Here is a 15,865-nt window from a genome sequence, read left to right on the forward strand (position 1 = left end):
CATCCACCAGGGAAAACCATTACAGTGAAAGCGTGAGAGAGAACCATCAATGTGTGCTAGTGGACAGAGATAGGAAGTGACCATCTGAAAAATGCTACATCCATTCCCTTGGATCTTATACACAGAGGTGGTGGTTATACACAGGTCTAGGCTAGAGTAGAAAAATACTAGCCCAGTGCAGGGCCATATTTGGGGCGAGGGCCACCCCCTCGACTTTTATTTTTCTTCCTCTACTAATGGCCGGACTCCGAAAAATTGCAGCATCTACCACCCCCCGTATATCACTGTTGGGACGTTTGCCCCCTCCCCCTTAGTAAAATCCTGGATACGGGCCAGGCCCTGTGTATAACCACCAGAACAAAATCTAATGACAAGATAAAAAAAAAAAATGATAATAATAATAAAAAACAAAGGCTACAATCTAGAAACAAAAGGCAAGCAAACAAACATCTACCTGGACTACCTGCTTCATTTGCTCGCTTCAGCGCCATCTCATAAACTCCGGTGAGTCTATTGGCCTCGTTATTCTTGTAGGAGGAGGAGAACAGATGCTTGAGAGTGCGAGGCGCGGTTCGGGCGTCTCGCCCGTAGATTACCAGGCTCAGGTCTTTGGTGATGATACCGGGTTGACCACAGTTCTCCAGCTGAAATAATAGAATACACTTTGTTTATCATGCAGCAATGGGACTGAAAAGTTCTTTTATCCCCGCAAAGGTAAAGAACACAATAGAAGTAATAAAATCGGCTACTTATTAGCTAAATCATTTTCTTCAATTATGTTATTTTTAAATGGGGGTTTCACCCTCCATTCGACCCAGCCGCGAAAAGTCAGCCGTACCCATTTCCAGATGGTCACCCATTCGTACGAACGTAAGTGAGCCATTGGGAACTGTTGCTTTTAACGTGCTTGTTATTTCTTACCTCAAGGTAGGCCGAAATGGTCATGAATATTTGCTCCCCATGTGCGGAGATTCGGTTCAAGAGGGGAGAATTGTGCAGTGAGGAATCCCACGCTGCTTCGAATCGGAACATGGACCTATCTTCCCCAGGAATCTCCAGGTACTCCCCCACGAATAATCCTAACGAGAGCACGGAGCTGTCTGTGTCCTCGTCCATTTCTGGCTCAGGAGTGTTACGAATACGACCTGAAGGGGACGAGTAGAGAATACCTTGTTTATGCTGTCCAAATAGGCTAAACAGCCTTTGATTTTAAATTCTTAGTCCAAATAGAACTAAGAAATATTGGAACGTTTAGCCCCGAGGGCTGTGATGGCAAAAAGTTAAAAAAATACTAGTTAAATACTAAAAAAAGTTAAATATTTTAAATAAATTTGCTGCCATTGGGCTTCCAGGGACTCTTCCTCAAACTTTTTCCCAGCGAGGGTTATGGTTCTCAGATCTTGAATAGAATATTATATTCCTGTCCTAATAAGACTTAAAAGTCCCCTAGTTACTCACCTACAACCAATTCCTTCACATCCTTCCATCGTATTTCGGGCACTTGTTCGTGTACAATGGTAAGTCGAATACGCCTCTGTATTCCCTGGTGAAGCAGGAATAAGCCTCTACACTAGCACACATTGATGGTTCTCTCTCACGCTTTCACTGTAATGGTTTTCCCTGGTGGATGTCCTTAGTGTCTCATCTTGTCACTTGTTACTATGTACAATGTACATAGTAGATACCGTTCACACATTTTATACAATACTGTCCGTACGCTGATATTACCGTACGCCGTACCGTCCGTACGAGATTCTTGTTGATTTTAACTCTCTCTATGACTATTTCAACAGCCCAACCAATCTTGATGGTTCAAATGGTTTCCAAATTCATGGTAGGTTGGTTATAAAGGTCTGATAAGTACCTAAATCCTTGATTAAATACCTAAAACTAAAAGAGGCACAAGTTTTCCTTATGCTACAAATCTTTCTTCGTCTGATATTTTGGATTCGTGGTGGGTAAGTAACGAAGATTTAGTTTTATGTACTATACTTTATATTTTGTCAATTTTCTAGGAAAGTCGAGTTCAGTTTGTAGCAAGTTCACTAGTGTGAGAATCCAGAACCCATTGATTTTGTTGTAATTTCCTGATTTATTTGATGTTGTTTCTTTGTTAGTTTATAGATTCAGTTTTTATGTTGATTCGAAGTTTTGTAACGTAAAGGTGTATTTTGTTCGTTTTGAAGTTATAAGTCGTTAGAATTAGTTATTTTTCAACTTGATACCATAGATATTGTGTATATCAAAAATTGTGTTCATTTTAGGATGCATGCTACAAACCCATTGATTTTGTTGTAATTTCCTGATTTATTTGATGTTGTTTCTTTGTTAGTTTATAGATTCAGTTTTTATTTTGATTCGAAGTTTTGTACGTAAAGGTGTATTTTGTTCGTTTTGAAGTTACAAGTCGTTAGAATTAGTTATTTTTCAACTTGATACCATAGATATTGTGTATATCAAAAATTGTGTTCATTTTAGGATGCATGCTACAACTGTACATAATTTTATTTTCTCTTTTTTCTTGAGACAGGTATAATCTAAATGCCGAAAAACGATGAAACTCTGTTTCGTGTTAATATAGGCCTTGCGACGGACGCTTCGAACTCTTGACGTTCGCGCTTGATATTTTCTTTGGAAAAAGTATAGGTTGTACTGTAGTAATTTACTTCGAAATTATATATCTACATCACTCAACAATGCCCTGTTGGTTAGGCTTGCCAAACGTCCCGAATTGGCCGGGACAATCCCGAATTTCAGGGGGTGTCCCGGCGTCCCGTTCAGTTTTTCATTTTGGGGCGAAGTCTCTGGTGTTGACTTACCAGTGGCCATCTAGTTTGGCATCATTGTGTAGGGGATGTTGCTGATAATGACCGAATACTTCAAATACAAGAGGCTGAGTTTTCAGATACTCGATGAAGCTTTTGCTGACTGGAACTGTGATCTAAGGGCAGAAGTGAAGAAATAGGAAAAGATCATTAAATTTATTATTATTCTTCATTATCTCCAAAGGTCTTACAGAGGTCTTATCGTTCCGAAATCGAAGAGAGAAGGAGGACAAGGTTAGGATAAAACCAGCCGTTCCAAGAACGGCTAATACTTACAAGGCTGGTGCGCTAGCCTCCAAGCTAACTAGCCTGGCGGTATGAGGAAATAGGAAAAGATCATTAAATTTATTATTATTCTTTATTATCTCCAAAGAAATTTGATAGAGGGAACTGTAACAACAGAGGTCTTATCGTTCCGAAATCGAAGAGAGAAGGAGGACAAGGTTAGGATAAAACCAGCCGTTCCAAGAACGACTGGTGTTCACATGGCTGGTGCGCTAGCCTGGCGGTGGTCTTTTTCCCCGTAACTTATTGATCTATTCTAATGATCCTACCTGATAGGGACTAGAGACAATGAACCAAAAGGCTGGGCACACTCGGAATAAGATGGATAATAATAATAGACTCTTGAGTAGAAGGCAACCACTAGGCGAGGTTAACGCCTTAGGCGTTCTCTACCACCTAACCCCTAGAGCTCCATTATTATGTGGTCAAATTCTCAAATAAATGAGGATAAAATTCCATACTTCGGCTGAGATCGAACCCACGCCCTCCTGATTACCAGGCGAGCATATTGACCACTGCGCCACCGGGCAGGTATAGACGGCGATTCATGTTTCTGAGATGGACCTAAACTCGAGGTTTACTGACGACGTTGTAAAAGGTGACTTACGTTTTGGATGTGGTAGAATCCAAGAGGAGTACCCTTGCCAGTATTCTTAACCGGTTCTGTACTGAATGCTTCATCATGTCGGTGTAGGAAACTGAGAACAAACACAAGACATAAAATATAAATAGTCATCAGCCTCATTAGTTATTATTATTAAGACATCGCTAACTATGTAGAAGACATATTCTTCAAATGTTCTCTACGAATAGGAGATAGGCCAGGGTTGAATCCAGGATTTTGTCGAGGGGGGGGGAAGGGTGGATGCTCCAAAGGTGTGGTCTACAATAAAGGAGAAAATATGGTCCTGAGGCTGAATATGGTCCTGAGAAAGGCTACAACTATTGGGGGATTGAGGTGTAAGCTAGGGACTATCATTATTATGATGGGCTCACAGGAATATCAATTGAAGTCACTTACTTGAACTGGCAGAATATGTCCGAGTATTCCGTGGATATTCCGACGGCTTGTAGCACGGTGATTCTGAACTGCAACTCAGTGCCGGGGCTCAGGTGTGGAGGAGGCTCCTCTTCCTTGACGTCAGAACAGATGGAACTATCACCTCGCCCGCTGTCACCATCACACTCCGAGTCTGAAAACTCATTAGTTATTATTATTAAGACATCGCTAACTATGTTGAGGACATATTCTTCAAATGTTCTCTACGGATAGGAGATAGGCCAGGGTTGAATCCAGGATTTTGTCGAGGGGGGGAAGGGTGGATGCTCCAAAGGTGTGGTCTACAATAAAGGAGAAAATATGGTCCTGAGGTTGAATATGGTCCTGAGAAAGGCTACAACTATTGGGGGATTGAGGTGTAAGCTAGGGACTCATTATTATGATGGGCTCACAGGAATATCAATTGAAGTCACTTACTTGAACTGGCAGAATATGTCCGAGTATTCGGTGGATATTCCGACGGCTTGTAGCACGGTAATTCTGAACTGCAACTCAGTGCCGGGGCTGAGGTGTGGAGGAGGCTCCTCTTCCTTGACGTCAGAACAGATGGAACTATCACCTCGCCCGCTGTCACCATCACACTCCGAGTCTGAAATATTTTCCCCCGGGAGGGACTTTCAAGTCAACTTTGATGAATCTTACTCATGTCTAAGCGTCTCAAAAACAAAGACAGGTCAACACATGGAAAATATAGCTTACTTACTTTCTTCTTCAGCTCCACAGAGATAGCATTGGCCTCCTTGAGGAAGATGGCATTGCCCCAGAGGTCATCTCGTAGGGAAGTAAACTGGTGGTACTTCCACTTTCGGAATGCCCAGGCTGCCAACGCAAACTCCCTCTCTGTCCACGTACATTCTGCGTCAAATAAGGGATTCACTGGAACACATATTATGGGACTTGGTGTTTAGTTTGATTTGGGGGAGATTAACAAGTAAATTAATTTATCTAGACTGACCAGACGATGTATTTCTTTGAAATGTTCAAACATAAGGAGCATCTTTATTTCAATTTCCCTAGATAAGGTTGTTCCACTATAAGTAAATAAGTTTTATAAGAGACCTATGTATTTCTATGCCTAGCTCCCTCTCTCCTATTCTAATTTAGTTATTTTCCTATTTCTATTTTTCCTACTCACCAAATATGTCTTCTTCAGTGTTAAAATCATCCGGAGTATACGAACTATACAGAGACATGGTCATGCTTTGTTCTTCCACTTGCTTCTGTAGGGCATCAATACGAGCTTCATATGTCTGGGGAGGGAAAAGAAAATTAAATAAGATGGGTAAAAGTCATCTTTTTTTGAACCGATAAGGGGTTTAGGGTTACTGTAAAACTGCGAAAGTTTTTAGTGACTGGGGTTACTACTCTCCATTCGGTTGAAAGCTACCGCCTACTCGCATTTTTACACAGCCTGAATGGAGCCGGGAAAAGCCAGCAGCACACGATTGGCAATTGCCCATCCGGATACCATTTCTTAGATTCAGCGATTTATTGGAATATACGGATACCATTTCTTAGATTCAGCGATTTATTGGAATATACGGATACCATTTCTTAGATTCAGCGATTTATTGAAGTATCCGGATACCATTTCTTAGCTTCAGCGATTTATTGGAATATCCGGATACCCCTTTTACAGGATGTGTTTGATCTCACCCTGTATGGTCCATCATCCGAGAGTGAAATGAGTGAGGATTCAATCAGGCCAGAATCAAGCTCAAGTTATACGACCGTCACTGGAACTATATCTCATAGGACGACACTCATGGGCAGCCCTTCCTATGGTACGTACCGACTAGAATGACTTATCCTTAAATTAATTTAAAGGCTAGAATTCTAAGGGGTTTTTCTTTGAAGACATCCCCCACACTGAATATGCCTCTAGAAAAAAAACGGTGCCTTTTTTTACTTTCCTTAGCCTATAAGAAAGAAAGTAATCTATTCGGGCAAAATTTTTGATGGTTAATTTTAGTGCCAAAACTCGTGTTCAGGTTATAAAAGCCTAAATCCAAAGTTTCAGCCATTGAACCATAACCACTTCGCAGTGAAGCATAAGCCCTAGTTTTATCCTCAATGTTCATTAGTTCATTACAATCATTACAGTTGCCGGGGCCGAAGAAATGTCCAGTGCAAAGTCCGGCATATCTGCGGAAGATTCATCGGTGCCGTCAAAAGTGTTTGCCATCGCTGTCTTTGCCGTTGATAGCAGACACGAGTATGTTATTCCCGCTCTTTTAGATGCTGCATTCCGAACATACTGCCCAGGTAAAATCCTTTTGGAAATAGATTTTGTAATGGGGTTAACAAATCCTAGCCGCCATTAGGCATTTCATTTGAAATTTTCCTGAATAGTGACTGTTGTGTGCCTCTTGACTAGAAAAGTAGACCTTTTTGCCCTCTATTTGTACTTCCTACAATACCCATCTTCTTTCCTATGGAAAATCCAAATTGGCAACCAAAAAATCACGTGACTCATTTCACAGATTGTACGTACGCTGTTCTCTCCACAAAATCGGACCAGACCAGTCCTCTGTTCAAATTCATGAACCAAATTCTCACCAAAGAGCAAACCATGTATCCTTACGAGCTGTACGCTCTTAGTAAGGCCGCAGTACTGGGCAATATCAGTGTGAGAGCAAGTATAGCCAAGGATGCAAAGGACATAAGTTGGTTACTGAAGTATTATGAAGATAAGGATACAATTTTGGAAGATGTCTTCAGATATTTGAACTGCCCGGATGCGGATCCTGCGTATAAAATGGTTACGATATGTGTAGACAACCATTATATTATTGGTAAGTGTAAACTTTTTTATCCCCAGTACCTAGTATTTTATTTCTAATAACTTTTGTCTTTTAACACCTTGGTATTGACATTGAATTAAAGTATGTTCTTGTTCTGTCATTAAACCGACGCAACTTTCGGTTTTACGTGGAAGTCTGAATAGATTACTACATATTAATTACTTAAATGCCTTCCTCATACAAGGCATCAATTAATATTTATTCGCTTATTGTCAACAGGTTTTGCTATGATATATCTCCAGGTGGAATCCATGTTCATTGATTCTCACTTCCACATCCAAGACACATGTGATTACAAAATGTATCACCATCATGAACAAGGTCTTATCAAATACTTCATCCTCTCACCTCCCTTCCTCAAACAAGGACGCTTCATAGTGAAGGAAATTCTTCGTCTGTTGAATATCTCCTGCCTCCTGTACTCCTATTATAGAGACTCTCCTCTCAAAGTTATACCTGAGATTATCAAGATCATGCTCCCCATCAAACCTCGCATCCTCATGGAATATCCTCCTTCAGATCTGAATGGGAATATCCCTGCCGAATTAATACTGAAGCGAGAATCTCCCTCCTCTCTGTACTTAATCAACAAGAGAATGACATCCCTGGTCCACGTGACAAATCACGCGAGAGTTGTAGTTGTGGGCGCTTCCCCTATTGCTATCTCATTCTTGGAGACGCTCATCTTCGATAGAACCCCTGCAGACCCTTGCTTCACAAGACTAAGCCTCATCACGAAACATGGCATGTGGCAACAGGCTCATAAACACCAAGCACTAGCAGAGAGTATGTTAGTCAACACTGGACTCAAGGTATTTCACTATGTAGCATGTCTGGGTTTCAGCATGTGGGTAACAATACGTCAGGGAACTTTCACTGAGATCAAACCTCGCGAGAAGCACGTAACAATGAATTACACAGAGTACAAAATGAATTATGAATATCTGTTTATCGTGGCACAGCTAGCTCCCAAACTAGACTCGGTCAGTAAGATAATGAACAAGGCATTCGGTGATGAAATTGATGAAGCACGAACTTTGACAAGCGAGACAGATACCACAAGACGACAGGCCTATACAAGATTCACGCAGCAATCCAAGAACATTTCTCATAGACGATGCGAGGCCAATCTCAAAGTGACAACAAAACTTCAACCTGCCCCCTTGGAAAATGTGTTCTGTATTGCTAACATCGTGGATGCAGGCCAAGGAATAGACTATGTAGAACAACTCGTAGAGACAAGAGACCATATTGCACCTATTCTGATCATAGGAAAGTGTTTAGCTGCAGTAGCGTGCGTCCATACTGTTCTTGCATTGGGATGCAGAGAGGCAGGTAGGTAAAAATTAGGGAAATGTTTGTTGTGGTTGTTGGTTGTTGGTTGTTGGTTGTTGGTTGTTGGTTGTTGGTTGTTGGTTGTTGGTTGTTGGTTGTTGGTTGTTGGTTGTTATACTAGACATAAAACGGAATAGGTACAGAAGTAATAGGTCAGTTATGTTTGTATTGCACAAGAAACACATATCTCTATGTACAAAAGGTTGTCATTAATACAGATTCCTGAAGTTCCGGAATAACTTCTCCCGGTTTACGTTTGTTGTTGGTTGTTATTGTTGTTGGTTGTTGTTGGTTGTTGTTGGTTGTTGTTGATGTTGTTGGTGGTGTTGTTGTTGGTGTTGGTGGGTGTTGGTGGGTGTTGGTGCTGGTGTTGGTGTTGGTGCTGGTGGTGGTGGTGGTCACAAGTCCTCCTCGTCCGTGTCCTCATCCAGTAGACCCAGGAATGTAGCTGCCTCCTTTGGATGGGAAATGTTTCATAAGATAGATAAAAATAAACAAAATGAATGGACATTAGTATAGTATATCAAATTATTACTACTATTCCTGTTCAGGATTTAAAGTCAGGGCACACCAACCCGAATTAAAATAGGGCCTACCCACAGTCTCCATCCCATCTAACTTGGTTCAGTAACACAGTAAGCCACGACCTGAATATTAAAGCTACCAGTGCTTTGAGAGTTCAGACATCAACTTTCCTCATAGATTATTATTTTTTCTTCAGTAAATAGGAAGGATGTGGTATCTACTGAAGGAGTGTTGTCTCATATTGGCATGAGCATATATATGACATAAACGCATTACGTACGTTACACCTCGTCAGGAGCATATTGGTTACATTTACGTCATTTCAGATCTTGGACTGTGCCAGAAATTGAGATCCGTCCGGCTGAGATAGAACATGCGGATTATATTATGGAATTATTAGCTCAGAAACAGCCAGATGTCAAGGCTACATATGCACGCCAAATGATAGATGAGCTATATGGTATTATTCATTATAATGGGTAGTAAACGGAGTTTTTGTAGGAAATAATCGGGGGTAAATGTAGTTTTTGTATGAAACGGCGGACCTAAAGTCTGGAAATCTCAAAATCTCACCTCTGGATGAGGGTATTCAGATAATCCTTTAGTCCTTAAGGTGACCAATATTGGCAAAAAGTTTCTCCCGACAGTTATATCAATTTTCGGTACTTCACTATTCACGATGAAACATTTTGACGTCTTGACTTGACGCCTCCTTGATCAAGCGTACCGGGAGGCGCGAAAACGAATTAAGAGTCTGGAAATCTCAAAATCTCACCTCTGGATGAGGGTATTCAGATAATCCTTTAGTCCAGGTGACCAATATTGGCAAAAAGTTTCTCCCGACAGTTATCTCAATTTTCGTACTTCACTATTCACGATGAAACATTTTGACGTCTTGACTTGACGCCTCCTTGATCAAGCGTACCGGGAGGCGCGAAAACGAATTAAGATTTGACGTTACATATCACAATCGAGGCCAAGTAGGAAACATATAGATCGGGGATTAATAGAGGCCGCTTATATTTAACCACACAAAGTGGTATGTTTAAAGCGAAGCTACGAACCCTCCGTAACAAACCATTACTATCATTCCAGAGCCAGAAGACACGGATTACAGGATTCGCCTAGTAGCTCTCAAAGAAGACGTGGTTGTTGCCTTCATAATTCTGGATACTCGGGTAGACCATGACCTTTTACAGAGTAAATTACGAGTAGGTTACTTCTGGTAAAGCTTGACTTTCACTTCCGCCAGGCAAAAAAATGAATCAAGAGTATTTCAATAGTAAATTACGAGTAGGTTACTTCTGGTAAAGCTTGACTTTCACTTCCGCCAGGCAAAAAAATGAATCAAGAGTATTTCAAATCAGATGACCATTACGAGATTAAAACTGGAAAAATCCTGGAAAATGATTCACGAGGCTATTTCCAACTCCTGTTTGATAAATTCAAGTTTGTCATTGAAATCACGTGTGTTACTCGCGGAGCTCTGAATATCGGCAACACTATAGCATTGTATGGAAAACATGCAGGTATTGGCCACTTTTGTCAACTACTTATGTCCGTTCTCAATGAATGTAGCTTCCAAAGTTTTTATCAGCCCAATAATTTTAGTCTCACAGCCAGTTACAAATTCTCTCAAAGCATTCTAGATAATTATATCCACACTTTTTACATCTGTCATGAAATAATAACAAAGTAAATACTGTGTCTCGAACACTTTCCCTCAGGTCTTCTGAACAATATTCTAGAACGCCATGCTGCATCTCCTATTCCTGATTTGTACACGTACTTTGAACAGTCCTGGTCCATGGCAATCTACTACGATAAGTTCAATGATTTTCTCACCAATGTTGCCGCCTTGTTCAACATTCCTAACGAAGACAAGACAACACTGCGCGGTCTCATCGAGACTATAAAACGAGATCACACGGACACACCCGAGCGTTCAGCTGAAGCGATTAGACAAGCATTTGCAGAGTTTCAGATTCTGAAGAAAGACCTCAGCAAGGTGGCACTACTAGATATTCTAGTCAAGAAGACAGTGGCTTTCTTGGATGCCAACGCCGATTACTTGCCCATGTACGCAACGCTAGGGGCTATAGACAAAACATTGCTTGAAGACAGATATCCCAAGTCCAGGAGGGTTCCTCTGGATGAAACCTGCTGTAACTTTGGTATTCCAGATCGAGGCTATCATCTACCACGCACAGAACCTTTGTCTGAACGAGAACTTGAATGTCTACTCATGACAGAAGAGGATATATCGGACGGTGCCAGTACAACACGAGATGAGAGAAATGTGGAGATCCTGTGTCCAGAAATGGCATTTGAAGGACCCTTGTCCAAATATTTCCAATGTGATGACGAGAAAAGCGAGAGAGATGTACTGAGTACAATGAAAGAGAAGAAGATGAAGAAACACGAGAGAATGAAAGGAGAAGAATTGGACAAGTGACTTACCATTCAGCTTGTCTCCATCTGTCTCCTTATCTTTCTTGCTTTCTGATTTATCACTGGCATTCTTCTTGTTCTCTCTATGCACGCGGACTGAAATTGAAATAAAACGAGTCCATTGAATATTTGGGATGGATAAATAAATTAATAAAGCCTTTGCCTGTAGCAGCAAGTCGGCCATGCATTGAAAAAAGAATAGCTTGTTGCCTTTGTAAATTAATGTCCTATGTAGTCATAGACGATGTTCATTATCAAACTTTAAAAACCTCAGTAGTATTGTTAAACCTTGCTTTGGTCAGGATGATTAAACCTTACCTTGGTCAGGATGGTTAAATCGGAACACATGATTCTTGCCGAGTATGACACGTGACCCCGTATTGAGCACGGTAGGCTCACTAATCTGCCGACCATTCACGTAGCACAGGGCTTCTTGGAACGGTATCAGCGTGACCACACCCTCGACATTTTCGAACGTGCAATGTTCGGTCTTGATGTGCGAGCCACTCAGTTGAATGTCCTGGGACTCCTGGGGTAAATTGGACTCGGCTGAGCCCACTTTGGTTCGTCCGTCTTTGATGTAGTAGATGAGACATTCGGACATGAATGGGTCCTCGTTCAAATTGACCAGGTGAGGTGTCTATAGGGGAAAGGAAAGTGAAACTCTTGATTTCAAGTATCTCGATTCTCGATAATATTTTGATAGAATAAGGATTACGTATGTATGAGCATTGAGCAACTTGGTCTACTCAATAGCTCAATAATCTAAAACTAGTCATTATGGAGGACAAGGATTTTCTTCTTATGAAGAAGGACAAGGATAACATATAGAAATAGACTTACAATTTCCGCAAGTGCTGATATAACTTTGCCCAGGGTTGTCAAACTCTTGTTGATGTTGGCGCCTTCTTTAAGTCGAGTGCCTTTGGCTCCAGTTGAGTCTGCTCTTTCTGAACCCGCCAAATCCACCAGGGAAATCTTGCTCACCTGAGAAAAACAAAACATTAATTTTACGATACCTCTAGCGCAGCTATAGTACATTTCTAGGAATCTTTAGAGAGGAACATTTAATTACGTTCTACGACTTCCGTATTTAACATAATTATTCCCGTTATTTTATTTTAAGCTTTTTTTTAAATAATAATTTTCTTAGAACGACCAGAAAATTTATAGTCTCAGACTATAAATTTCCACTCAGGCTTTCTCGGGATATAGTTCAAAACTGGATGTAGCTGAATATTTATTAGGTATACTTTTGCTTCATCCCAGATCAACCGCAATACCGAAGTAATGCCACTAAGCCCATCCTTAAGGATCGAGAATCAAACCCTCAACTTGTTGCACTGACCTTTTCAGTGGTAAGATCTGTCATATCATCCACGGCCTGTTGAGTGAAGAAGATGGTGAAAACAGCATGAGACCGACTTGACGTTTCGTTCATGTTGGTAGCAGCCACCGTTCTGAAAAATACCGTTAAACATACTCCTTTGATTAAATAGTAGTGCTTGTTTCTACTACTCGCATAAGACAAAGTCCTGTACAGTTTGATACAATAAATGAGTACAAATACCTATCTGAACAACCTATCGGAGTATCACCCTTTGAAGTGCCTATCTACTTACGAGTTTAATGGCAAAATAGGTGCCCAAGTCCCTGGCCAGAACAGTTAAAAGAATGTTGGCCAAAGAAAGCCAGTAGAAGACACAGACAGTATACATTGGATGCAAGAACTACCAGTTTAATCTAGTGTTAGAACGCCTAAACGGAGAAGGGATAAAAGAAATGTGACCTTGCCACGTGCATACCTTCTGAGGTGAGAAGACGCCTACAGTGTTGCCGTCCTCTTTGACTGCCACGCCCATCTCGGCGAATACAGCCTCGCGTTGAATTCGTATCTCTTCCGTACGCTTTAGCTTCTCCTCCCAGGTTTCATTGAGTTCTGAAACAAAATGGCCAACGTTATTCAACAACAATTCAATCAAATAAACTTCCTTTAAATAAACGTAAAAAAAAGAAAACATCAGGTTTCGTTCTGATCAAACTGAATTTCATTCAATCAAACTTCATTTAAATAAAGGTACAAAATGTAGGCATCGTTGATAAATTTCTTGTACTCTGGAGGTTCGATAGATTGTTTAGAACATGGTGCGTGTTTAGTATCTGGACAAGTAAAAGTATGGGACATACTTGCTGGCTATTTTGGGGTAAACCCAGTCCGGAAAACTTAAAAGCTGATGAAACTCTGTGGCATAAAGGACTGATACTCGGATATCGTAGCACAATAAAGAAAAAAATACAATAGAAGAAAAATCTTAGGAGTTATTCTTTACCTGCAATAAGCTTTTCACTAGCTTGGAGTTGATCTACAGCTTCTTCTGCAATAACAGAGGCGGGAGCTACAGTCTGAATGTTTCCATCTTCATTCTTCACCACTCCTGAAAATGAATAAGTTTGAATTGAAAGATTGAAGAACCAAAAATTTCTACCATTTCCAATAGTACCAATATCAAAATTTCAATGTTCATATAATGAAATTATGTATGTTAACAATCTAACAAAGCAGTATCAAAACCATATTATCATGCTGTTGACACATTACAAAAAGAAATTTTCAGAAGAAAAAACACAAAGGTAATATTAGAAAGAAAGAGTTAATGTAGACCATCAACATTTATCAAACTAAAGTAACCAGTAGATTAAAGCCAAATTAAGGTCATTAGCATTTTATAATCTCTTGGAGGGTTTCAGCAGTCATTATATATAAGTTCTGTGGGTCATTTTATATATAAAAAAATATAACTAATGCAGAACATTAGAAAGAAGTCAAAGTTTCAATAGTCAAAATATTATCCCAAATTTTGTTCTTGATACAGACAAAGTCACAACATAAAGCAATTATTTTATAGAATGAGATAAAGAGATGATAGTGAAAGAGAAAGGCCATCACAAAGGATAGGGCTATTTAGAGTGGACAAAGTTCTAAGTTGCTAACAGGAAAGTAATGGTCCTTTAAAGACCAAAAGTTTAGCAAGATGAACAATAATTTTATAGAATGAGATAAAGAGATGATAGTGAAAGAGAAAGGCAATCACAAAGGACAGGGCTATTTAGAGTGGACAAAGTTCTAAGTTGCTAACAGGAAAGTAATGGTCCTTTAAAGACCAAAAGTTTAGCAAGATGAACAATAGTAAATCTAGCTTTAGTGAAAAGCTCTCTAACATAAATATAGCTTTGGGCAGTCTTGGGCCCTGCTCAAAGAAGTTACTTGATTCTTGCACATGAAAATTTCCATTGCATACAATCCTGTATAAAACATAATTTTACATAGGAGTCCTGAATAAAACAAATAAAGCAAAACAGAAGCAAGCGGGCACCTTGCAAGACAAACTACTTACTATCTCGCACTTTTTGATAAACTATTTTTCCATCTGGACCTAGCGTCCGAGGAAAATGAGAAAAGAAAGAAACAAGGAAACGGACAAAATGAAAAATTGCTACTAATATCCGGGGCACAATATACAATAACTGAATCCGATGATAGGATGAATTTTAATCTCAAAATGTGGCCCCCCCAGTCATTAACGAAGGCATTTAAAACTGCCGACTAATTCATTAGCAGATCCTTCCTTCTTTTACATTGTTTTAAAAAAACTCATTAGCTCGCTGTACAAGATACCATTCGTTGTAGATAAGATCAGTAAAATCGGAAAATATGTAATTACTGGTATTTTATGTACATGGATATAAATACTGTTAAACAGAAGTCCGATATGTACAATTATAAACCCACGTACTTACAAAAGCAAACAAAAGCCTACTCTTTATTGACAAACTGCAAACAAAGGATGTCTTGCCAATCTCGGCTATAAAACCCATTGTAAGAGGTCGAAGTATCTTCAATAGTATAAGTACAACCTTGTTATTCTTCTCCATGAACGAACACTAAGTGTTCAATGTTCAGCAGTGTTTGTATTCCAGCCGGTCGGATTAGAGGAGCACTTATACTATGCACTCAATGTGGCGAAGATTCTGGTTCAGCAAAAGATATTGATCAATTCTCACTATCAGACAAATGAGCCTGCTGTCTATGCAGCTGGGAGAAAACATCAGGTTTCGTTCTGATCAAACTGAATTTCATTCAATCAAACTTCATTTAAATAAAGGTACAAAATGTAGGCAGTATATCAAATAAGAGAATAAAGGCAAAATTGAGGGCAAGTATCCTGGAAGATATTTAGACTGCAGATTCTTCTTGACCATTCTCAAGGTATACTTTTGCTTCATCCCAGATCAACCGCAATACCGAAGTAATGACACTAAGCCCATCCTTAAGGATAGAGAATCAAACCCTCAACTTGTTGCACTGACCTTTTCAGTGGTAAGATCTGTCATATCATCCACGGCCTGTTGAGTGAAGAAGATGGTAGAAAACTTAAAAGCTGATGAAACTCTGTGGCATAAAGGACTGATACTCGGATATCGTAGCACAATAAAGAAAAAATTACAATAGAAGAAAAATCTTAGGAGTTATTCTTTACCTGCAATAAGCTTTTCACTAGCTTGGAGTTGATCTACAGCTT

At 39.9% G+C, this 15,865-nt stretch overlaps 1 protein-coding gene across 1 annotated transcript; it reads right to left on the reverse strand.

Annotated features, from left to right (window-relative positions):
* Window positions 1–15,716, reverse strand: LOC103518717 (kinesin-like protein unc-104; the record flags this gene model as incomplete). The annotated part of the gene is made up of 18 exons (XM_008483798.3): window positions 1–644; window positions 922–1,145; window positions 1,459–1,570; window positions 2,819–2,941; window positions 3,718–3,808; window positions 4,132–4,371; window positions 4,588–4,759; window positions 4,870–5,046; window positions 5,306–5,420; window positions 6,272–6,443; window positions 6,755–6,844; window positions 7,323–7,484; window positions 11,078–11,381; window positions 11,604–11,925; window positions 13,091–13,224; window positions 13,616–13,720; window positions 14,681–14,831; window positions 15,654–15,716. Coding segments are annotated over 18 exons (3,120 nt in total), but the record flags the coding sequence as incomplete, so codon positions are not given.
* Window positions 15,717–15,865: the final 149 nt, after the last annotated feature.

This window comes from Diaphorina citri, unplaced genomic scaffold (assembly GCF_000475195.1).
Source record: "Diaphorina citri unplaced genomic scaffold, Diaci psyllid genome assembly version 1.1 scaffold2330, whole genome shotgun sequence".
Taxonomy (NCBI): Eukaryota; Metazoa; Arthropoda; class Insecta; order Hemiptera; family Psyllidae; genus Diaphorina; species Diaphorina citri.